At 30.9% G+C, this 27092-nt stretch overlaps 1 protein-coding gene across 26 annotated transcripts in view; it reads right to left on the reverse strand.

Annotated features, from left to right (window-relative positions):
• The window catches only part of LOC145241306 (voltage-dependent L-type calcium channel subunit beta-1-like), a 375341-nt gene that overhangs the window by 6614 nt on the left and 341635 nt on the right, over positions 1–27092 (reverse strand). For 9 of the 26 annotated variants that reach the window (XM_080104101.1, XM_080104097.1, XM_080104096.1 and 6 more), the window contains 8 exons: positions 25008–25141; positions 24163–24224; positions 19840–19881; positions 13979–14109; positions 7559–7698; positions 3631–3743; positions 935–1086; positions 101–196 (listed from right to left, as the gene is read on the reverse strand). In XM_080104101.1, the coding sequence (XP_079960227.1) occupies positions 101–196; positions 935–1086; positions 3631–3743; positions 7559–7698; positions 13979–14109; positions 19840–19881; positions 24163–24224; positions 25008–25141 (870 nt within the window). Of the gene's footprint in view, positions 1–100; positions 197–934; positions 1087–3630; positions 3744–7558; positions 7699–13978; positions 14125–19839; positions 19882–24162; positions 24225–25007; positions 25142–27092 lie in introns of all 26 variants that reach the window. The other 17 variants (XM_080104102.1, XM_080104099.1, XM_080104098.1 and 14 more) reach the window with 2 other exon arrangements.

A 27092-nucleotide genomic window follows, 5' to 3' on the forward strand; every position in this document is an offset into this window, starting at 1 on the left:
TTAAAATTTGGATATAAAATAATAGGAAAAATAATAGCATATAAGAAGATAAAAAAGTTGCAGAAAAAAATGAAGTACTCGGATTGAATTTATTACTTACCGGGCTGCACTGAGCCAGTTTATCTGCAGCAACCAATTGAACATTCATATTTCTACTTTGGGATTTACCTCGCGATTTTATCAATCTTTGAAGAACCTAAAATACATAGGAAATTTCAGAACATCAAACACAGTAAAAGAATTATATGTCAATGTAATAAATGCTTAAACAATTTTTAATCATTAACAATTAATAGAGAAAGTAGAAATGATCAAGAAGTTTCTTTTTTTCTAGGATATTTGTTTTAAAATATTGAAAAATCATGAAAAATTTGGTTTGGATTTTAATTTATTTAGAATTAATTTTACCACTAAATCTATGAATTAGGAATGAAAATGGAATTTTGTTTTAAAGTCTAAGATGTTATAATACTGGTTTCTTTAATTTTTTTATCAATTTTTATTTTTGAAAAAAAAAGAAAAAAATAATACTTGGAAAATAATTTTCTGATATTTGACACTAATTAATGTATTAAATATTTTGCCTTTTCTAAGATTGTTATCTTGGTTTTCACAATAAATTTCAGCAAATAAATAAAGGATTCAGTTAAAATTTCTTAGAAAGTTGTTGATCACAAGAAAAGGCATCCAAAGAAAGCCAGAGAATGCAACAATGAAAATGTGAAAATAATAGCAAACAAGATGGCGTAAAACAGTAAAAAAAATAAAAGCTTAATTCTAATATTTTTTAAAATTAAATGTTGAGATGATTATTCAACAGTTACTTATTGTATTTTTTAATGAATTTTGAAAAAGTTGAAATAGTATAAAACAATGTTATAAAATGATATGATAAATGAACGTGTCAATGTTTTGCTAATATGAAATTACTTACTTTAGGTGATGAGATCTTTACATAAACAACTATTGGAGCCAGTGAAGTTTTGGCCAACTGGGAGGGATGATTTATAGTGTCACAGTCAAGCACTACCATTTGCAATCCTCTTGCTAATTGAAATATCCTCTCTATTTCTTCTTGTACTTCCGCTAAAAAAAAAAAAAAGAAGAAATTAAGTGTTGACATTTATTAGGTGTTTGGTTTCCAATCAGTTGCTTTCAAAATCCCATTGGTTTTTAATGACATGCGCTTGTTAGTTGTTAGTTAGGGAAGTCCAAGAAACTTATCTATCGATCCAGTAGATATCTCACTGCCGATGCAATTCTCTATTTATATAAGAGCCAGATACGTCCAAGGATGGAATACTGTTGCCACATATGGGCAGGAGCTGCTAGAAAAGACTTGTCCTGCCTTGATAGGGTTCAAAATAGACTTCGTGGCCTGGTGGGAGATGTCCTTTTCTCTTCGCTGCAACCTCTATCTCACAGAAGAGATGTTGCGAGTTTGTCTCTGCTTTATCGTTATTTTCATGGAAAGTGTTCGACTGAGCTTCAATCTATGGTCCCCCCTCACCAAACTTTCACAAGAAACACTAGACTAGCTGAAAACATTATCAATAATTTTCCCCACTCTTTATCTGTACCTAAACCTAAACATAGATTCCATGATCAAAGCTTCTTTCTTAGAACTGCACGCCTGTAGAATTGTCTTCCGTTTTCCTGCTTTCCAGCTGTCTATAATATGGTTGTCTTCAAGTCCAACATGAACAAGTTTCTGATGAGCCGTTCCACTTAAGTTAACAAATTTACCGAACTTCCATTACTATTGATTACTATATTGTCCTTTTGACTACTCTACACTCTTTAACCCTTATCCTTGAGTAGCCGATCGGCCTTGATAAGTGGTGACGCCTATGTAAGAAAAAACAAAAAAACTTCCAATACCCATTGTCCTTTTCAGATTGGCCATCATTTTAACAAATCAATCATGATGACCTAGAAAACATGATAAAAGAAAATGTCTGCAGTTCTGTGTTATATGCAAGTGAATGCTGAGTTCCAACTAACTCTGTTTTTCTGAAGATACAAAGTAATGACACTGTTATGGTTCTGTGGATTTGTGCAGAGTTTTTCATCCTTACTATCGAGGCTGTAGGCACCCAGACTGGAGTCACCTCTGCGTTGCAACCATCTCCAGTGGTGTGGACATATTGAATGAAGCTTTGGTTAGATAAACAGATGTACAGACGTCTCAATTCAGAATAAGCAAAATAAAGGTAAGTTGAGGAAAATTTGGAATAATTTGGTCAAAGATTACTGCAACCAATGACATATTAAAACCAAATAAAGTTTCATGGAAAGAGTCACTTGGTGCTGCCATGGTCAACATGCAACTCACATCCAATGTAGGAAAGGGATGTTAAAAGAAGAATGTGATGAAAAATCTGTAAAAGTTGAAGTAATTAATGACCCTGGCTAAAGATGATTGTAGAATTAGATAAAATAATGTGAATATTCATCCATTTCCATGTTCATCCATTCATCCTAAGACAGCTTTACAGCTAAAAAGAATGAAATCCAAAACGGTAGCAGTTCCCCATGTGGAGTCTAGATAAAAATTACTAACACAAATACTAAAGAAAGAAGATCTGCAGCAAATTTTATGAGGGACATTCCAAAAGTAATAGCCAAGTTACAGTTAAAGAAAAAGTCTTTGTTAACAAACTCCAAACCCTGAAGGAAAGCATCGGAAATGAAATAAGGGAGTTAAATCGCAATCCAGAGATTCTGCAATCTGTCATGAATGATGTTTTGGAAAGAGCACAAATATGCAAAGCTGAAAATGAACAACATTTAAAAGACATTATTTTTCATAAATAAAGATTGTTTGAATTTTGCATTTTGTAAAAAAAAATTCAAATGTCTTAGTCAGATTGTGCTAAAATTACAGAAAGATATCAAAAATAAAGAATGTATTTAAGTTTTAAAACCTTCAGTGACTTTTTGGACACTCTGTATATATCAGTAAGCAAATAACATTTACACTCTAGCATTAGTGAGAGTTAGCTCAGTGGTAGACCTTCAGACTTCTGGGATTCTGGTTATGAATCTTGCTAGGTTCAAGCGTGCTGATGAATCTTAAATGACAAAACACATGCTGTGGATAATTTAATTAAAAAAATGTATATATATATATATCGCTCCTCATGTAGGGGTGTCACATCGGTGAAGGGAAAATTATCCACAACAAGCATTTCGATAAAAATGCACTTTTGTATAAATAGTGGAATTCATTAAGAAGTATCGTATACAAAAAAAAAAAAAAAAAAAAATGATATCAGCAAACAATGGTATTTTAAATTCCAATGATCAAGTCTTTATTTTTTTTACTTGCCTAATTGCTAACCTATTAAATCCATAGCTGGAGGGAGAGATGTATGGGTTCATACCTTTCCCAAAAGTATTAGTGAAAGTGTTGCAGTAGGTAAAACAAAACTTGGACCCAGTATGCACCTTTATAATAACAAAGTATGAAATGTTTATATATAAAAAAAAGATTAATTGTAATAAGTAATCATTTGTTTATGTCTGCTAAATTCCTTCATACTTTGAAGCTGGAACAAAATCAATCCAAATTTCTGTGATAAATTTTGAAAAAATCTAAAACAATATTCAAGAATGAAAAATACTTACCAAATCCGGACATTTTGCTGTTTGACCGTTCTATTAGAGCTCTTTTGGTGGGATTATTCAGTAATGAGCGCTTAGCCAATGATATATCTGCTGTTACTCTGGTAATGATAATTCTATGTAATAAACAAACAAACACAACATTAGTAACGTTAAAAGAAATCTATCATTTAATGGAACAATCTATGAAATTTCTCAAATGGTAAAAAAGGTTTGGAAAGTTTAAATGGATATAAATGAAATATTGAATGATTTTATTCTTTATTTCTCTGATCGCAAGAGCTAATCTTAAAAAAAATATGGATATTTTGGAATTCATTTATTTTTTATTAACATAATTTTGCTGCTGAAATATTTTAATCAACAACGAACATTAGACAATTTGTAAACATTAATAACAAAAGCTTACAATAATCGAGTAGAAAATGTTCTTTTCTGATAAATAAGTATTTTATAAGAATGATTAAGTTTGATGTTTGGTTTTATTTCAAAATATTTTTACTATGTTTAAAATCATGACAAGTTTTTAAAACGATAAATTTAATTCACATAGATATATATATATATGTATATATACACACTTATTGCTGTGTCCATATACATATACACACTTATTACATGTGTCCACATAAAATTTCATCAGGGGATATAATATTTTATGTATCAATTTTCAGCTTTTTGTGAGTAGAGCTAGGATATAAAAATGGCAATCAAGCAACACAAAATCTTCTGCATTGTAAGCAATGTATTTTAGCCTGACAATTCCTTACAGGGATGAAACAGAAGATTCTATGTTGTTTAATTGCTGTTATATATAGTGTTGGGACGATTAATCCAAAACGGAATTGGGAATCGGGAAAAAGAATCAAAACTTTTGGGGGTATTGGAAAAATTTGAGCCTAATTTCCGATTTCAAAATTTAACTTTTTTAAGTTAATTTTCCATTGCTAGTTCTCATGATAAATATTTATTGTTTTTTCAATTTTCAGCAAAACTAAAATCTATAAATCATTATAAAATCAAAATATGTAAATTTATTTTACTTGCATAAAAAAAACAAAATAAAAATTGAAACTTAGCATAAATTCACTAAGTAACATTTAGAATAATGCAGTTTAGTTGCAAGGTTCTGAAAAATATTTAAAAATTAAATAAAACATTTTTATCAAAAAAAAAAACAAAAAATTACTGTTAAACATCATTTCTTTTCAAATCTTTTTAATTCATTTATTTTAATGCTGTTGGATTTTTTTCCAGTTCAGTTTTGTTCAGTATACTTTTGTTTAATTCCTCAGTCAATATTGGCAAATATTCAAGGTATGCTAAAGTGCAAAAAACAAAAATGAGAACTTTATACAATTTCAAAAGTTTGGTTTTGAAATTGTATAAATGAATTTGTAAATTTTCACACCTCCATGTGAAAAATCCTTTGGCATCAATTCTTCTTTGATTCTGTTTCTATTAATTAGACTTAGGAATTCCTGCTGCGATCAATGCGATATAGTGAAAGTTATTCATCGTTTTTCAGTCTGAAGTAAGACCTCACTCCCCTCCCCACGTCTGTATACTGATTGTAAAACAAAATTTCTAAATATATACTCGGTGGTTTGGAATGGATATAGAAAACAATAAAATCAAAGATAACTAATAAAAATGATTGTTGGTTAGAAATATTATTTGGTGGTTTATTTGTTACATTTCTATTCCACTGACAAGACACACATGAAAGACAGTGAAACATTTGCCAACATTAAAATGTAAGTGCATTATTATAAGATTATACCTTTTCAAGTGATTATGTGTGAACCCCTAAAATACTCGGAGAGAAGAAAACAAAAAAACAAAAACAAAAATCCATCATTTAAGAATGTAGAGTGGAAGATTTGCTCCACATATATTTTTAACATAAAATGAGCACTCATTTTTTTTTTATTTTTTTTTTTTTTTTAGATATTCTAATATTTTAAAGCAGTTAATAAAAATATGTTATTTTTTTGTGTGAGATAAATTCTCTGCATTTATTTGGGGGGAGGGGGATCTACTGTTTTTAATCAATTACACATAGTTTTACACCTTTGTCAGTTGGACTTTGGGTTAGTGATAAAAAATTTAGTGAACATCCCTAAAAAGTTGGAATGGTCTGGAAATTATGATTTTACATTATATATATATATATATATATATATATATATATATATATATATATATATATATATATATATATAATCTGAGGTTATTGTTTTCCAGAGATTAAGTAACTAATGAAGTTTAACAAGGTCAATACAAGAGTGCTCAATACTGGAGTAAAGCAGGATATATTCTTTATTTGTTTTTACATAAGCAGTATGTTGCTACAGTCATAAGCATGTTTTGGCTAACTAGTTACCAGTAACTAGAGACCTCTTCAAGTGATACAGTTTATACGAAAGCAAAGTTTGCAATGAAAATATCAGGTCTTCCTCATCACAGGGAGTTAATATCAGAAAGTTCCCTCAAATGTTGTGAATGTTGTATTTTTTTAAATTAAATTTTTCTTTTATACTGCACACTCAAATATATTGTATACAAGTATACTCACTCATGTAATTTTCTAATTTACATAAATTTAAACATTGCTCTTTTAGCATATATACTTCTAAAATAATTAACTCTCTTGTGACAGACTATTTTTAGTTGTTTTCACTCTTGAAAAGTCTGCATAAGACGGGGGAAATATCAAGCATTTAGGTTTTTGTCCCCATTTTTCAAATCATATATATATATATATATATATATATATATATATATATATATATATATATATTAGTGGCCTAGCAAGGCCACAAGGGAGATAGCTGAAGCAGCAAAACTGAACTTGGCTTGCAGGACACTATATATACAAATGTAGGCAAATTTGGGTATATTTTATTGGTTTGGAAACATAGGTTCTTTTTTACCAACTGTCATAAAATTTTAACCATAGAATAGTATTATAATCTTCAAAAAGCCTGCAAATTTTTACGTAGTTTCGTCTCATAGAACCTAAGATATGAGCATTTCAATATTCAATTTGGCTTCAAGTATATATATATATATATATCACCTTTTTTGGCAATTTTATAAGTTCCAAATCTCAGCGACTATTGATCAGCATTTAACAAATGAAGGCTTGTTGACCTGAATTCTGTAATGGGCTATGTGATGATTATTATTATGATTGTTATTAATATTTACGGATAAAATTATTTATATTAAAATGTTTTAATGGAAAGGAATATTAGTTTTCATAACTAGCACAAACAAAAATGTTAACTTAGCGAAAAAGCATGTTAGAACATAAACAAAATGATGTAATAAGCTTAAAAATACACAAATCTATTAGTCAAGAGTTGGGAGTTAGAAAACCCAGTCAGTAGTCAGAGGAAGAAAGATGGTCCATGAACTGTAGTGGTTCCAAGCAGGGAAAAATGTTGATAGTAAAGATCTAGGACCAGTGTTGTAGCTTTCCAATGAGGGAAACATCTGGAATAAAGCTGCTATAAATACCACCAAGACTTCATGTTGTACAAGTCTTCGGTTGCAGCTTTTCTGAGGATCCATCAAATCAAGACCAAAGATGAACCATGTATGTTTCTCCATTGGCCAATATAAAAAGAGACTGTTATTTGTCCTTTTTTGTTAAATTGTTATATGTCCTGTTTAGACAATTACTAGACGATCAATAGACACATTCATATGTAAACGATCAAATATATCAACACGTAAATAATATAGATTCATTCGTATATACCCTCTGACAATATTACACACACACACACACACACACACACACACACTTATATATATATTTATGACACAATTTTTTATAAATAGTTGTTTACTTTCACATTAAAATTATCATTCAATATGAATGAATAACATTTAAAATAATTTAGCTGTGATTCATGCTTACCTTCCTTCAAACCTGTGCTTAAGAAAATCAAAAAGGGCTTTCTGCATCATATCTGTCACTTCATATCCTTTCAGTGAAGGTCCAATCAATACTACTGGTCTCATGGAAGGCACTACTTCATAAGGAGGAATATTTTCTGACTGTAATTATATAAATATATATAAATGAAATTGTTTATTTATTTTCAAAAGAACATTTAAGAAATGGAATAATACAATATATATATATATTTTAGTAAAAAAAAGCAAAAAAATGTTACAAGTTTTCTGAGCACATGGCATCTCACAATTTTGGACGAAAAAAAGTTAATCTTGATACTGGTTATTCTTGATATCAACTATACACAACCATTAAAAGTTAACGGAGAACTTTTTTCAATGTTACTGGACATTTTAAATCATTGTTTTTAAGTAAGCTTGTGTGAATTTATGGCATAAATATCTTTTTAAAGCTTACTTGATCTTGTGTCTGTTATTACCCTTTTTTCTTTTCATTTTATTTTTGTTGGGGATGGGGCATCCTACCATCCTAGACATTCACTTACTATTTCAGAGATTCCAACTGAGAAATCTTTTTAGGATTCTAACTGTCCATTTAAGTGCAATGGTTTGGATCTCTCTTACACTTAGTTCACTGGGTATATTCACTAGGTAGTTTTAAAATTTTCGTTTTATGAGCCCAAGTGTTTCTATGATAACTGGGATGATTGAAATTATCGTAGCCTCGCCACCATCACAGCAAATGACAGCGAAATTTACTAAAATAGAATAATGGCGCACAGCGCGTGTGTGCTCTCCGACTGTAAAACTCAGTTGTGCGCGTGGTCATGTAAAGATGTTTTTATGAAATGAAGTAGAAAGAGTTCCTGCGACTGAGGTAAATAAAATGTTCTTTATAAAAATGATTAAACAACATAAAAGTCAATCGCTTACTTCAGCAAAGAATAAGAAAAGGGTAAAAAGTCCATTTCCATGTGGAAATTAAATATCGGGTGCACACAAGTTTAATGTCCTGTGGACAGAATCGGTGTTGTTGTTTACAGCATGCTGCTTGGCTCGACTGACTCTTTTTGGCGCGTGATTAGTTTTTAAAGATCTCAACCGGCTCCTGAAGACTGTCAAAAAACATTTTCAAAAATGTGTTTATTTTCAAACAACGATTGAACAAAAAGTCAGGGCCTGTGTCATGTGGGGTGCTTACAACTACGTCTGGGCGAAAATACAAAATCTTAGTTTTTATGCCTGCAGAATTTGCATGGGTGTAGAAAGACAAATGTGCACATAGCTGAAACGATCTTTACACAGCTGCGCGCACAACTCGGTTTTACAGTTGGAGAGCACACACACACGCTGCGTGCCATTATTCTGTTTAAGTAGGTCTCGCTGTCGTTTGTCGTAACAACGGCGAGCTACGATAAAATCTTCTTAAGATTCCATTTTCTTTCATGTTTTACCAAAGACCATAACATTCTGTGTTTATTGTGATTTGTGTGATTTCATACTGTTGTTTAGCAGTGATCTGCCTGGTAATCAGGTCACACCAATACGCAATCTATTTTGATGATCCATTCAAAAAAAGAATAGAAAATGTTTTCTCTACATGAGATCAACAGAAATATCTAATCACAATCAATAAAAAAGTAAAATAAAATTACTTTATAATAAAAGTCATTTTTATATATAATCTACACTCTGTGGTGTAGTGGATAAGGTACTTGGTAAAATTTCAATTATAAGTTACAATCTTTTGGTGGTTCAATCTTCAGTGTGGGCGGCACTCAAAATACAATTATATATTACTTAGGACTTCTATCCAGTTATGGCTGACAGAATAAGAGAATGCTATCCTCGTGGGTTAAATAAAGGGTTCCATTCGAAATTTTGTACAGATTCCTGAATTTAACAGAAACATTCCAGAGTTTGAAAAGATATACTGGTCTGAGTTTCCATTGACTGAAACATTGTGAAAATAAGACTCATGATAAAAACTGTCATCTGAAGAATGTAAATAATGCTTATAGCTTTTTTATTATTATTGTAGCATCACTAATTAAAAGATGAGGAAAACATCAGTGGAACTAAGTTTGATTACATAAGAGATTTGTGACATTGGATTCGAAGGTGAATATGCTGTAATCAGCAGGGAAGCAGTTCTGCTGTAATGTGTAAAGAAGCTCTGCTATTAGGTACATGAAGGAGGAAAGAAAAATCCTTTTCCATCATTGAGTTCTTGTAATGAATGTTTTGCAAGTAGGAACCAGTGAGTAGAGTATCTTTCATTGAAATAATGATAGAGCAGAAAGAGACTAGCAACTTCACTTGTGTGGGAAGAGAGAAGACAATTCCTCACTAGATTTTGAAGTAGATTTTGTACTACAACTGAATTATTTAAAACACAAATAAAGTGAAATATTTAAGAAAAGATGGCATGTTGCTTTATAATTTTTTGTTTTAATGAAAATCACTCCAGACAAGGCATAAAGCCACTTAATGTAAGGAGCAAACAATAACAAACAATGATTATTGCAAAGACAGGAGATTCCTACTGACTTTAGTCTTGAAAAGATCAAGGTTATAGGTAGGAGGAAAACAGTCAGAGGGAAGAGAGTTCCACAAACCTTATGTTCTTAGAAAGACTACTGGAATATGCTATTACTATTGGAATAGAAAGCTGTATTACAGTGTGTTATCAAAACAGCAAATTGATGGAGACCACTACACTAACAGTCAAACGAGTAGGAACAAAAGAAGCAGAGAATAAATAAAACAATTCTGAAGAATACACGCCATAATAGTGTTTACAGATAAAACTGAGACTAGAAACATCACATCTGTGGAAGGGAGGTTGCAGAAGCCTATCAGAGAAAAAGGATTTAATAATTGAGAGGACATCTCCAGCTATTCCATGGTTGGCTATCTTATGAAGTACACCTTTAAACTATACTCTCTCAAAAACCTTTGATATGTCAATAGTTATTACTCTTGAAACAAAGCCCTCATCAAGAGATTCACTAATCCTGTGTGATATTTGAAATATCAGGAAGTTTCATCAGATGTCCTGCTGGCTTGGTAAGCTGAGAGCAGGTTCAAGGCATTACCTCAGATAATGACAATGAATTTATGTTTTCCTCATCTTGCTTATTATCATTTTCACAACATTTCAGTTGTTATACTTTCTGGCCATCTTCAGGTTGCTTTTGTCCAAGTCCGTAACTTTTAAAAATAAAACTATGTGATCAATTTACATAATTTTTGGAATATGATATTTTTGTTTCATTATAAGTATGTAGATTATACAGATTAAGAAAACCAATTAATATAGGAAGAAATTCTGGACGAGAACCGGTATTCTTTCTCGATTTTTGTACAGATAGATGGTTAGCATTTTAAAGATTTTCACATTCAACATATTTTACAAGTATTTTTAAACAATTATTTTGCAGTCATCAATCTTTAATTTTTTTCCTTACACACAAGCGACTGAGAAACACAATTACAAGAAATTTATTAAAACTTTATTTAAAAAAAAATCATTGTATAATGAAGATTTGAAATAAAAACTATACCCAAAATGATGCTTAAAAATATATTTGATATGGAAGTATTAAAATTTTATAAAATTATATTCCAATCGTTAAGAATTTAAACATTTGTACCATTTGAACATGTGATCATTTGCTGCCTTGCCATACATAGAGATTTTCTTTTTGTTGCCTATTTCTTAAATATAAAATATGGGGGTGGGGAGCAATTGCCATATATATTACTAACGGGGCTACTAACTAACAAAACTAACTAGAAGATATTAAATAGTGTTAAGTTTCTCATGTCCCCTCCCCTTACACACTCCTAGAAGAAAAATTATTTTATTTTATGTGTGAAATGAAAAACTTAGGAGACCTTCAAAGCACTACTGAAAGCGCCAAATAAAATTAAGGATGACTCCAGAAACACTCCAAAAAGTAAGTTTCTTCCATTCCTATTTTTGTAGAGAAATGACAATAGTTAACAGACGATAAATTAAATCCAGAGTAAGTGTCTTTCAATTTGAAAAAATGCTTCTTCATTTCATAAAAACATTAAAAATCGTGTTTAATTCTTGATAATATTCAATGATATAAATGGCTATTTGAACCTCAACGAATACATCTATTTTCTAAATTTTAGATATTGTTTTTCCAGTGTTATGCTAATTAAAAAAATCTCAATTTTGTAGGGGTTTGTTGTGTATTTTGAAACTTTAGCCAGACATACAAACACAGACAACTGCCTTTTATATAATAAGCTAGCATGGCTACCTGGCATTGTCTTGGGTAAAAATGAAACATATTTTTATTAAAACTTCTTTCTCTTCTCTATCTTTCTCACTTTCACTCTCCCCCCAGTTCCTCTCCTTCCTCTCCTCACCCCTGCTTTCTTCTCTGCCAAGCTATTCCACCCTCACACACAACTAGTTTTACAGATTCCTAAAAAATGAGTCGGCATAAGAGAATTAACTCATAAAAAAAAAAAAACCCAGAGTTATTTCCCTTTAATTAGTACATTATCTGTCTGGTAAAACCCGATCCCCTTCTGACACACAGACAACTATGCTTTATATTATAGATGACAAGAAACTCTGAGGAATGTGATATAAATGTAGAATTTTGCTCATATTTTTAAATACAAATCACCAGATCTTTTATTTGGAAGCATATCATGACAAAGGCTCATATTACATAATAGCAAATTTGCTTTGTGGCAATCCTAAAGGTTCTTGTTTTCTAAAAATATGCGATAATAGAAACAGCAATCAATTAACATAAAGAGCGATACCATCAAACCCTCAGAGATTCTTCTTGATGGATAACACTATCAAAGTTATTTCAAGAGACTTTTCTTATTTCTAACTTGTTATTTAATATAGCAAACTAAATACTATCACAAATTCCTTGTGTATAATATATCAGGTTTTGAGATGATGATTGGCAGTTTGTATTATTTCAATTCTTTCGACTACTATTCTCATCTTGCTTGTTAGATTTACAAAGCTTGTGTTGACGTAACTTCCGACTTTCTACATATGTATTGTTTCAAATTTGGGGGTAGACAACTGGGCATAGGAACCTCTACGTAATTTCAAACTGAATTCTTCATTTAATCCACACAGGTGGATTATTCTCATTCCATCAGCCATGATTGGGGAGAAGTGTTATTTCTTAGTTATTATCGGCTGTAGTAAACATTGAACCTTCACCCTCCAGAAGACTGTCACTTAGAACTGGTTGTTAACCAACACTATTAACCATTAGGCCATGTGAATTAAATAATGGTTTCAGTTTGTATAGGTTTTGGAGTTTGACTATTCAGTTCCCAAATGTGCATCTAAAGAAGTTTGGAGGTGCCATAGGCCAAAATGGTTGCAAATATAATCACGAAGACAAGAATAATAATCCAAATAATATGTGCACCATACCAGTTCCTATTTACTTACATTCCCACGATCGCAAAGTTAGACACTAGGCTGTTTTTTAATGTGGGGAAATCTATTTGAACATCTTTCTCACTTTTTCAAGAATATTTTTCAATTCTTCTTCATTGATACTACATCTGGGATGTGAGCAATAGAAAAGTATAAAATTTTGTACGAACTTATTATGTGTGAAATATTTGGTTTGATTTTTTGTATTTTTTTATGGCAACAGTGACACAATGTGTTTTTAATTTTTTTTTTTTCAAATTTAATTAAAAAACTACTTTCTTTCATTCTTACTGGTAAATGTTTGAAAAAGAACACTGAAACTAGGTCAAATTTTCAGTCAGCTGCTGATAACTTTTTTCTTTCTATTCCTTGCTAAAGTTTGCATATGAATGAGAGAGAGGAGGATAGAAAGTAATATAACTGAGAATATGTAGAGAGAGAGAGAGAGAGAGAGAGAGAGAGAGAGAGAGAGAGAGAGAGACAGACAGACAGACAGACAGACAGACAGAAAATTTTTAAAAACGTTTATTTTTTTAATTAGGACCGGGTATGCTTGTTCGTTCTTTTAAATATATTTTGGGGTAAGCTAATCTACTCATTTCAGGAATCATGGACTTACCCAGAAGCTATAGATATAGCTACATCTAAAAATCATGGCAGTTATGGCCCCAGAATCATGAAGTGTACTTCTGTGACTTTTGCTAATGCATCTTTTGTTAACTATGCCACTGTGTTTGTGTTGGTTATTACCAACATGCAAGGCCACAACCAAACATTTGGTTTAAAAAATCGTCATCATTTGAAGAAATAAATTTTAATGATTGTTTTCGCAAATGATGATGAGCGTATTTTCAAATTAAATGATTATACATTTAATTTTTAATAAAAAATGTTATATGTTTTAAGAACAACAAGCAAAAGGACAGATTATAAGAAAAGATATAAAAGAATGAGTCTTACCTTCTTGAAAAAAGGTTTTCTTTTTTCTTTTGTAGGTGGGGTAATGTTTGGTTTGCTAGTTCTGACATTGCCCAGGCTATCGCTGTCTTCTCCAACGTTACTGTCCACTCCGTTATGATCTCCATCGATACCTAAAAACATACATTCTGCTAACGTTGAATTACGGACATTTTATTTCCAAAACAATAAGAAACAAGGCAAAAACATTCATTTAGACATTTGGTACATGCATGCATACATACATACATTTCGTGCATACACACACACATACATATGTGTGAGTGTGTGTGTGTATGCATGCGCGCACATGTAATGCCAATATTGAGAATACTCGGGAGGCGAATAACAGGGTAAATTTCAAACCTACATAACTTCCAAAATAATTTTATAAAGAAAATTATCAATATTTAATTAATCAAATATAAACAGGACAATTGTAAGTGATGAGAAAGAAGTTAAATTATTCAAAACTATATCAGTTTTTCTCAGGTTGATTGTGACCATTTGATTAAGTTCATTTTCAAGCTATATCAGTGATTTACTTTAAATTAGAAAATAAAAAAGTTATCAATACAACTACTACATTTGTAGCTGCATCATAGGTAAAAGGAAAGAGGAATACAATGATTTTATGTTTTGTTTTTCACCCTCCCAATTTTTTCTAAACGGTACAAAGATGAATAAATTAAGTCTTATTTTCAGAAGGATAACATTATTCAAAATACTTAAATTGAGATCAAAATCAACCTTGTAATGCTTATGAATTCCCATTAATCACTTAAAAATTATTTTATTTATAAAAATAAAACTACTTGATCAATTTACATGATTTTTGGAATACAAAATATTTTTTTTGTCGTGGGTACATACATCAGAGATTTTTCTTTACATTTGTTTTTTAATATAGGGGGGGATTCTGGACAAGTGCCCAAATTTTTGTAAGAAAATTATATTTTAGAAAGTATTTTTTTAGTAAAAACTAACACAGACTGAATTGTTTGTGTTGGAGGAATGAAGAATAAAGATTGTATAAAAATTGAAATATATTCAGAATAATGGGTCAATCAATCCACAATAAGGAACATTGTGATCAGATTTTCTACCTGACCATCAACAGAGCTTTTGTGTGTGTGTGTGTGTGTGTGTGTGTTATTGGTGCCTCACAAATATAATTTTATAAAAATTTCGTAAATTAAAATATAATTTAAGAAAAAACACACACTCAAACCAGAAAGGGATAAATAATTAGAAGAAAAAGAATTAATAATAAAAAAAATGATGGTCAGAGGGTAAAAATAACGAATAAAAGATAAATTTTCTGGTTTAGAATGTGATTCAAAATTTTATATATAAAAAATGTTCAAAATCAGAATATTTGCAAAACTATGATTATATCACATAATATTTATTATAATCCTTATCTTTGTCATAGCTATCATCTGGCATTAGTTGAGCCGTTTCCCATCAACTTAACCAAGTCCCATAGTGCATACATGAAAACGACAATTAATAAAAAATAATATTTTGTATTGATATTAAAGTGATTATTATCTAAGACATTACTAGGAAGTACCCCAGGGAAAATGTAACATAAAATAGAAGGCTGCGGCTGCGAAAGGTTCTGGTAAACAAGTTTTGGTGATCATCCAGAATTCTCCCCGTATTAAAAAGCAAAAATTGAGAAAACTCAGCATGATGTACGAACTCATGATTAAAAGAAAATCTGTATTTGGAAAATCACGTAAAAGAATCAAGTAGTTTTATTTTTAAATAAGAAAATCAAATTTTATGGTTAACCAAGCACCATTTTGAAAACAGTCTTAAAACATAATGGACATAATGATGGATATAATGCTACTATATATGTATATACTATATATAATGGATATAATAATATATATAATGCTACTGGTGCATATTGTGAACCCGACGTATCTCAGTGTTCACTCGGCTTTTGCCAGAACATGACGTCAACAGCCAGATTATGCCGAGCTTGGGTTTAGCTGCTGTCTGACGTAATATGCTGATCAGTCAATCACAATGCGAAACACTGAATTACAATGAGGCGGTGGCGCGCGTGCACTTAGCAGACAACTTTTAGATAAATATTGGAAGAGGAAAAAAAAGTACCAGTTGTTACATGCAAATCATGGACAGTAGCAACATAATGAATCTTTAAAATCTTCTCTTCCAGTTCAAAAAAAAATTTTTTTTTTTTTAAATACTTAAAAAATACTTGGAAGAGGAAAAAAACAATTTTGTTTCCAGTTTTCCTTAACAAAAAAAGAACCCAACTTTAAAGCAAAAAAAAAAAAAAAAAAAAAAAAAATGACAAAATATATTTGAAAAACAAAAAAAAATTCTCTTTGAATCTTTTTTAAAACATTTCCTTAAAATTATTTGACCCTCCAAAAATTAATTTTTGCTTCTAACCTTTTCTTGGCAATTATTTAAAAAAAAAAAATGAATAATAAAACACCAAATTACAGTAGGTTGTTTTTTTATTTGTTTTTGGTTTTTACATTTTACATTTATTCATTTTGCTATTTTCTTTCACGTAGTTTTATGATTTTATCAGCAATGCTTGGCATAATCTGGCTGCTGACGTCATGTTCCGGCCAAAGCCAAGTGAACGTCGAGATATGTCTGGTTCAGAATATGCCCCAGTACGAGATAACTCTAAATAATTCAAACTTACAAGATTTTTATTTTTGTTTTTTAAATAATACTGCATAGTTTAAGAAAGGAAGTTTATTCAATATAATTAAAACTTTTGTGACATATTATTAAAAACACAATATTTTATTAAAATAATATGAAAAATATAAAAAGAACAGTTTTGGAAAGATAACATTATTAAAAATATTTAAATAGAGATGAAAATCAGCCTTGTAATGCCTATGAATTCACATTTTATTTATAAAAATAAAACTCTTGATCAATTTATATGATTTTTGGACTACAACATTTTTTTCCATCACAAATACATACATCATAGAGATTTTTCTTTATTTTTGTTTTTTAATTAGGTTAAATTCTGGACAAGCACTGAAGCTTTTGTAACAAAACTATATTTTTGTGTAATGAATACATACATGTAAAACTTAAGCTTATTTGTAACATGATGATGTATGCTAAAACTATAAAATAACATCAAATAAGATTCCAAATAATTTATTCTAAAAAATTATTTATTAGTTTACTATTTAGTTCATGCTACACATGTTTGACTTTTGGCTTTTTAAAAAATCTTCAGCTTGTATACTTTTGATAGTTTTCGTTTTTGCTGCTTCATCATTTTCTTTTTCATCTTTTTAGCTAGTTGTTAAAATGTTATTTTAGTTGATTTTGTGGACATATCTTGATCCTCAAGTTCATCTCATTGCTGATTTAACCTAAAGCTTTTAAGAACATGCCAACTTGCTAAAGAATGTTGAGCCATTATCATCTGGTTGCACGGATTCACATGACTCTGTTGCCCTTCAGTTCTATTGTTTATCATACTCAGAAGGTTACAGGTCAGACGGACTGCAGTTTATTTCATCACAAATCTACTTGACCTTTCGACTAGGTCACTTCAAAGATTGGGTTACTCAAAACTGAGAATAAACATTTTCGTTGTTCAGAAACCGACAAGAATGACAAACAGGAACAACTGACATAAACGACAAAAACAGGATCACACAACGCATGAACAGGTCATCACAAGAATTGGCAGTACATCAATGGGACATATGCAGAACACAGAAGATGACAGGTGAAGAAGCCATTTTGCCTGCTAATATTGTGTGAATGTTGTCAGTGATTGGTTGGTGAAACAATTCATCTGCACAGTCAGGACACAGATTAGTTGTCGACTGTCCCAACCATTTGGTCTCGGATTCTTGTCAGCCTCAATTATTTGTGAAAGTTATCATCTCTCTTCCACCGCAGATGTAGCACACAAGACGGTAGTACTTTTCTCGATGAGGATGGCTTTTACAACGAGAGGCAACGATACTATGCATATCAGTTCCATCATGCATAGGTATTTGTGTCAGCTTCTGCAAAAAAAATTCCATTAAATTTTTTGCCTCTTCGACACCCAATCCCCACCCCGACTCTGCTAATTCTATTCTTTAATAATGTTGGATGCTTGATGAAGGTTTCCATACAATTTGCTCATTTGCCAGATGATCCCTCCAAATGATATTTAAAGACATTTTCCCTTATGCGAGTGTAGGCACCATCCAATCTTATTCAAAGTTTTGGAGAAATTGTTTTCCATGCTAAGTAGCCATACATTTACAACAGATGTAACAGTTTCTTCAAAAGGATTTTATTTTCAAGTTTTCTGGATGTCTGAATTTCAACACCAGATAATTTGCCTTCAGCATGTCACTTACATTTGAAATTTCATCCCTGCTCCCCCAACTGTACCATCATGCAGAAGTTGAAATGTAATGCTAACAAGCATCTTGCTGCACAACTCCCCACTTAGGATAAATCTGGTACCTAATCACAATAGCCCCTAATGTTTCTGTGGCATTATGCCTTGTTTGCGGTGAATAAAAATAAAAATTAAAAAAGCAGAAAGAATGATTTTACTCTGTAAAACATTCACAGCAAACACTCGTCTAGCTACAACCAGTATGAGCAATTTCCCTTACTTTCTGTCTGTGTCTAAAACTAAATGACAATTCCATGAGCAGAGCCTTTTCTCAAAACTGCTTGTATGTGGAACACAATACCGCAGAGCTGCTTCCCAGTTGACTATAACATGGTTGTTTTCACACACAGCATAAATAACTTCTTGATTAGCCATCCTGTTAAATTAATTTCCACCATCCCTAATCATCACAGTGTTGTTTCACCTGACACTCATTAACACATATTCTTAAGTGGCTTCCGGGCCTTGATAAATGGTGACTCTATAGTATAATGAAAAAGAAAAAAAATAGAAGGCAACTCAAGACCCAATCAATATGTGTGTTCTATGCAGCTGAGAGTTGTGTACCATTTGAAGGATACTTTAGAATTCTTTAAAAGAAAACAAGAAGATTCAAACTTACAAGTATTTATTGTATTGATAAAGCTTGAATTGAGCAATAAACCCTAAAATGGACTCTAATTCCTACATAGTTGTTACAGAGAAAAACAGTGAATCAACTTTTGAAAATATTAAGCATGCAAAAAAAAAAGACTTTCCTGAATGAAGAACACTCCACAGCAAACAATGTCAACATTTCTATATTTATAAGCAATTCTCATCTAAATGTAAATTAATTTTCAAGCAAAAATTATTTCAGTTTAAAAAAAAAAAAGGCTACAATGTCTACAGTTAGAATAAAGCTAAAAGCTAAGCCATTGAGTAACTGAATGATGTATTAATGTTTTAATCTAATGAAGAAATGATAACAGCAACAATGCTTGACATAATTAAAAGACAGACAAGCTGAAAAGGATAATCTTTTTAGTTGTTGTTGCTTGTCAGAATTTAAAAATAAAGAAAAAGGGTAAACCTGTGAAATGTAAAAACCAAGAGAGGGAGGAAGAGGAAAAGGAAGAGGAAAAGGAAGAGGAGGATTGTTTTGTATCACACAGCAATGTCGAAACGTGTATGTAAAAAAAAAAGGGCAGAAGGAAGAAAAATGAAACATGCAAAGGAGAAAGATCTTAGTCAATTGTGTAGCTTTTTAACTAGCACGATTAAAGAGACAATCCCTAAAATGTCAATATGAAAAACTGAAGGGCTGTAATTGAAGGTCACAACTGAGAGCATTCAAAATCCTGCTCTATGACTACCTCTGACATGAAAAAAAAATAGACTCAAATGAAAATGTTAAGGATGGTCAGAGTTATTGTACAAACGATATAATTACGTTGCATTTTCATCAAAACATTCAATTGTGTCAACTGGAACCCTGTAACAACCAAGAAAAGTGATTGAGAGTTTATGACTATTTAGTACTAGAATGTCTCCTTTAAGAGAGTGAGGGTGGGGTTAGGGTTACAGTAACAGCAGGTGAAAGGATACAGAAATAACAAGAAAATGTTTCTAGATGAAAAGATGAATGTATTGTTCATCAATCTAAGAAATGATGAAACGAATGATGACGAAACACCAGGAGGAAAATAATATGAAAATAAATTATCTTTTATTTAAGAATCAATTCTTTTTTAAGGATGAAAAAATTTTGAATTGATTTTCTACAAATCAATCAAAATATATGAAAAAAAAAATGTTATAATCATACAAATTTGTTGTAAGACAATTTTATCCGGGATTATATATTCACAACAGTGTGTAGACGCATGATAAAAACAAATTAAATTACATTTTTTGAGATGGAGGTTGATAATTCATATTATTTGGATTTTTCGGACTACTGTTCTAATCTTGCTATTTTCACAATGTTTCGGTCAATGTAACCTCCAACCTTTTTCAGGTGTATCTTGTCAAACTTGTAAATATTTCTGTCAAACTCTGGAATCTGCACAGAATTTCAAATGGAACACTTTATTTAATCCACAGAGGTAGCATGCTCTCATTCTATTAACCATGACCGAGTAGAAGTCCTAACTGATTCACAATTATATCTTGTCTGCACTGAAGATTGAACCTTCAACCTCAAGAAGAGTATCACTTACAACTGAATTTTACCAAATCCGTTATGCCATTGATCCTTGCAGATCATTGTAAAATAATACTCAAGATGTAAAAAGTAGTCTAAATAATCCAAATAATACGAATAATTATCTATGTTTAAAAAAGTGAAATTGGAAACGACATACAAATGTAAGTTCAAGCAAAACTGAAGAGATGAGGGCAAGGAATCACTTCATAGTGTCCGTTCCTTTTAATGTTTGGCTCCTTCAATCTCTGATAAAAAAACATTGGTCAGGTTTAAGATGTTGATATAATCATTGACAACACTGTCAAAACTGTTATGAACCTGCTATTTCGATTATCTCAGTTGCACAAGATGATGCTTTCAAGATGATAACTTATTTTTGATCAAAGTAAGGCTGGATGGATGATATAAAACTCATTAACATGTTTCAATTTGCAGTAGATAAAATGGTTCTTATCCCGAGTTCAAGCCAATTAAAAAAAACAAAAATACAGAAAAATGTTTGAGGTACATACCCGTCACTGAATGAAAATGTCATAATGTAAAAAATCACATAAATTGATCAAGTAGTTATTTTTTAAAATAAGAAAATCAAATTTTATGGAGGAAGCAAGCCATTGTGTTTTGATCTGCTGACTACTAAATTTGATCTACCGAGGTTTTAAAATTAGCCTTGTAATGTCTACAGTATAGTATGAATTGCTAAAACTCCTAAAAAAAAAAAAGATTTTCTACATAAAAAAATACTTGATCAATTTACATGATTTTTGGAATATGACATTTTCATTCTTTAATGGGTACATACATCATAAAGATTTTCTGTATTTTTTAAAAAATTAGATGGAATTCTGAAGTTGCACTGAAAAAATATATAAACAGCAATTTAATGGAAATAAATATTTCATAAGAAAAAAGTATATTAAAAATAAAATGGATTATGAAACATCAAGATGAACAAAACTAATAGTTAAAAAACAAATTTTACAACAAATTGAATTGGAAATATTGAAACCATAAAAATCATGTTCTGAAATAAAAGTATAATTTGAATTCAGCTTGTAAGCGATAAGATTTTGATAAGTCTTTTTTATTTAATACAGGAAAAATGTACACTGTAAAAAAAAATATTATTATATAAGATACTTACAACGATTATATGTTTAATATTATTAAAGGTAGGCTTTGTACTGAGTTCTCTATCGATAGTCTGCAGAAGGTGGAAGTTGTAGTTTCATTTGTTATGTTGGCAATATAATCTGTGGATATTTGAACTAAGATTGATCTAGTGTGTACATGTTGCAAGAGGGAAGTTTCATGCGTTTCTTTCCATCTTAACCTGTCGTCTACCTTCACTTATTACTCGGGTGTTGAATTTGCAGCAACTATGTCCATAATGCCATGTTATATGCTGCACTCCGACTAGATCAGTCTTTTTGAGTATGCATAGGAATGACATGGCTATGGTTTGGTAGATTTGTCTCGTGTGCCATGAAGACATAGTTCTGACTCCTACATATTGAGGCTGAGGATGGCCAGACTGGACTCAACTCTGTGTTGCAACTGCCTATGATAATTTGAACATGTTAAATGAAGCTCTAGTAGGATAAACAGATGTACACACATCTGATGTGGAAGAGACACGTTAGATGAAGACAAAGGATTATTGGGATATTTGATTACATAAACCCCCAACTTCTAAGTACAATAATTTAATGAATATAGATAAATTAAAAATAAATATTTAAGTAATTATATTTTCAACATTTTCTATGTACAACACTCTTAAGAACAAAGGAAACGCCTATTTTATGATATGAGGCTTTCTCAAGAATACAAGGGGTGTTCAATAAGTAATGCCCTTAACCCACTTCCAATTGTATGATGAAGCTGAAAGTTTGCATGTGCAATAATTTATATTTCTATGGGTTATGTGGCAAATTACAGCTCTGAACTAATTGTGATTTCTGATTTACAGGTGCTTGAACTGAATCAGGTGTGAAATGGAGCCTGTTGAGTGCTGCATAGTGATCTGGTTTTTGTATTTGAAAGGACGCACACAACAGAAGACTTTTGATGAAATAAAAGAAACACAGTAATGATACCTCATCATATGACCTTGTAAAATGCTAACATCATAAATTAAAAAATGGCTACAAATCTGTGGAAACAGCTCCCAAAACTGGTTGTCCATCTTCTGCCATTGATGACACATCGGTCAGTCAAATTGAGGCTGCCATTTTGGAAGATCGATGCGTGACAAAACGAGGGGAGAACTGCATAACTTTAGGTGGTTCATATGTAGAGAAAAACTAAGTTTTGTTGCTCTACTGCTATAAGAAGTGGGTCAGTAGTAATACTGATTGAATATCCCTAATATGTCTCTGCCTTGATTCCATTCCATAAATTATATGAGAATTTTCAAATGTAAATTAAACTACTCTTTTGATACTTTGTGAAAGGATGAAAAACATGTCTAACCTCGTGCCATTTATCAATGACCCTTGAATCTCATTATTCAGTGGTTGCAAGTTCACAAATGTCACGTTGACCAATTCAAAGTTTATGTCTGCGATATTTCCAACTTCAACTTTTAAAGGATGAAACAATGAAAAATTGAATTTCTATTTTAATTTAAAAAATCATCCTCTCTGGCTTTTTTGAAGGCTGCGGTTTGAATGCCGATCTACTCATATGCTGCATACTTATATAACAATTTAAAAAGACTTTAATAACCTTAATACAGCACTTTCATGAAAGATAGTGCAGAAATATGACAGAGCAAAGAAAATCAATGTTTAAATAAATATCTAATAGAAAATATTATTTAAAAAAACAAACAAACAGGTTTTGACATCAGTATTTTTCTTGAATATTAAAGTAGTAAAAATTTGTGGTCTAAAAACGTTGCACATTTCTTTGGTCACGTTAAAGAGGATTGTTTTAAAAAGATAAGACGTTATTATGATGTAATAAAAATAAAGTTTTAGCATATTGGAAATAAAAACATTAAAAAATAATTAACGACTTAAAATCAAAAAAGGATAAAAGAAGTGTAATAGTTATTCCTTAAGAAGAAGGAATGGAAAAATGAAAATATGATTGATTTTGTAGAGTTTTTTTTTTAATGGAGGAAAGAACATGAAAACATGTCAAGAACGCTTTTAAAATGAAAAAATATTGTCATTTTTGAAAATGGATTCATTTGTTAAAATTCCTTACATATTTGTTATTAGTTAAAAATGATTTTTACTATTGAAAATTTTTCTTATCAATTTCATATCACACATTAATGGCATTTTTTTAACTTAAAAAGTAGCATTCTTTATTTTTATGATGTCATATGATGATGTCTTTAAAATCTTTTTCAAAATGATTTCTCCATTAACCTAATTGTACTGTTTTTACATTACAACCATTTCTAATAAAATTTGCAGGTTTAGTAAATTGTATATAAAACCCTATTTTAAATTCAAAGAAAACCTCAGCAGTAGTGTTGCTCTTTTCACATTGTCTAACTGTAATAATCAAAAGATAAAAATGACACAAAGAAGAAGTAGACTTGACACTTACCAGGAGTGGGTGGCGTGGAGACTCTGGAGAAGTTATCAATGTTTGAAGGAGAATTAACTTTGCTGAAGAAGAAAAAGAAATACTCATAAGAAATACTAGAATCTACTAAGCAATATCTTTTAAACAATTTCTGAATAATAATACAAAAAAGAAATATAATTTATATTTAGTTATTTACATTACAAATTTTTATTTGTATTATTGGGATTCTTCAAACAACTGTTCTCATCTTGTGTGTTATTTGCACAATGTTTTAGCTGATGTAACCTCCGACCTTCTTTAGGTGTATCTTGTTGGGAATTGGGAATTACTTAAGACTTCTACACCGATGGAACAAGTGCGTGCTACCCTCATGAATTAGATAAAGAGTTCTGTTCAAAATTCCATGCAGATTTCTGAGTTTAACAGAAAGGTTTCTGAGTTTGATAGATAAACCTAAAGAAGGTCGAAGGTTAAATTGACCAAAATGTTGTACAAATAACAACAACAATGAGAAGAGTAATCTGAACAATCCAGACAATACAAATATGAATAATTAGTAAAAAAATTTATATAGCATATTTAGAAGCACAAATTGAAATAATGTTGATAAGTTTTAATTATATTCGTTTAAAATAATGTTGATCCTAAAAGAACTACATGCAGCAGAAGTGAAGAGAAATATGAATGATTCTCATGTCCAAAACGAGTATTTGAATAAAAATAATTTCAGATCTAAATATTTGTGCATATTTTATGCTTTTCTTAGATTAAATTCAACGTTGATAGCTAATATTTTTGTAAAAAGAAAAACATGTTGTGAATGCTAAATTGTTAAAAAATAACAAAAATTATTCAAAACTTACCCATAAAACTTGGCTCCCTTACCAGAACTTGTCAGCTGAAGTTTCAGGTTTTCCAATTTTGCAGGACTAGGGATAAAGCCAACATCACAGCCTTCTTTAACAGCTCGGCCAATCCACCAATCATTACTGAATTTCTACAAATGAAATAATTTTTTTTTAATATTGTATTTTGCCTTGATTTTACAAAAAAGTATTCAATATTAAAAAAAATAAAAATAATGTATCCTGTATCTCTACAAAGCCATCATTCGCCCATATATGGAATATTGTTGTCAAACTTGGTCTGCTGCATCTACCACTAGTCTCTCATTCTCAGACAGGGACTGATACTGCACAAAATAATCCTGAATAATCAAACAGGATAGAAATACAGAGGAGGGAAAGCATTGATCAGACCTCTGCCGAATAAGTGTGAATGGGACTGGGACCTTAGGAAAGCTTATTTCTACCCAAATTTCAGTGAAAACCAATAGTCATTGCAAGCATAAAATTAATGGTAAGCGACTGTTGTAATAATGCAAATTCCTTTGCAAAGGTTATCAAAAGAGGTAGAGAGTACTGGAAATCTGAGAAGATTTGTTATCACCCAGACTCTAAGGAATATCACCAGTTATTATCAGTTAGTAATATATATATATGTTTTTGTATTTTATTTTTTATTTGTTGACATATATGAAACCAGAATGTTTTTTAACCAGAATTTTCAGCCATTACGTGTCACCTTCTTCAGTTGTAATAAGAGGTGTGTGTGTGTGTGTGTGAATGTGAATAACAGGTTGTAACAGCTAATGCGACTAGTGTGTACTGACCATGTTTATCCCCTTTTTTAAAATTCTAGCATCTATCAAATATTTTCAAAGGCTTAAGTGGATAGAAAACCATAAAGTGTTTTCTTCAGGATGGAAGGTGGAAACAGAGAAAGAGAAAAAGGAGATTTGGTTTTTGCTATGATTGCTTTGCTATGGGGAGGGGTTGCCAGTGAACTTGGGGATATTGTGTTGCAAGATTGTATTATGACAGATACTCTAGTGGAAAAGATGTCAGCTAAAAAACAATGCTAAAGTATTAATTAGATGAAAATAACTAGAAAAAATACAGTATAATTAAATGAATGCTAAATGACTATGTGATAAATGGTAAAAAATAACATTTACATGTAAATATAAAAAAATTTTTTTGAGTTGAAAAATTTCCACATTAGTATCTGGGAGTGCACTTAACTCACGGGGTGGGGGGATAAACCCCTGAATCAAGACAAAGCAATGAGAAACTACTGCCTTTACTTGTCTCCCCGAGATTAACATAGCTCTAAAATTTTGAGAACCGTGGTTGCCAACACTGTTAAAATGAATGAACTCTTGTTTATTATCAGTGGAACAAAAAAATAGGGAAAAGAAATAAAAGAAAAAGTGAAAATATGAAAAATTGGGAAAAAACTGCTGATGAGAAAAAATTATACACAGTATTTTTTTTCTGGTAAAAATGATGTTCATCAATTCATGTATGTCTAGGAAATGACATTTAAGTAATCCCAAATAATTATTCAACCCTGAGATGTACATGTTGAGTCCTAGAATAAGTTTTACTTTATATTTGCATATGTTTTGAAATTGGAGATTATAATGGATGATCAGTGAATTTGTCTCTGATAGTTTTTGTGATTGCTGAAATGTAGGCAGAATTCAGAGACTGTTTTTATCAATACAGTTGACACTTGTGCATCTGGTGCAGTATATTAAGTAAACCACATTGGGCTATCACAGGTGAGTGGGAGGGATAACTAACATTTGTGCCTGGAGGTGTGGATGTGATAGCATACTTTGCATCTTGGTTGGTTACATGTTTTGTTGGCTTTAAGGTGTGAGGTTGTGATGTATTTAGATAAAGGTTAATAGAGAATGTAGGTTTGCATTAATGAGTGGTTTGTTGTATATTGTGTTTATGGTGAGATGGTGATGTCATGCTTTGAATGTTGAAATATTTTTTTGAGGGCATTATATGATTTGTTTGTGTTGTAGATGCTATTGGATACTATTAGTATTTGTGATGATCATTTTCTATCGTTATTGTATGCAAAGAAATTTT

This window comes from Euprymna scolopes, chromosome 20, assembly GCF_053919585.1.
Source record: "Euprymna scolopes isolate OS-2025 chromosome 20, ASM5391958v1, whole genome shotgun sequence".
NCBI classification, from domain to species: domain Eukaryota; kingdom Metazoa; phylum Mollusca; class Cephalopoda; order Sepiida; family Sepiolidae; genus Euprymna; species Euprymna scolopes.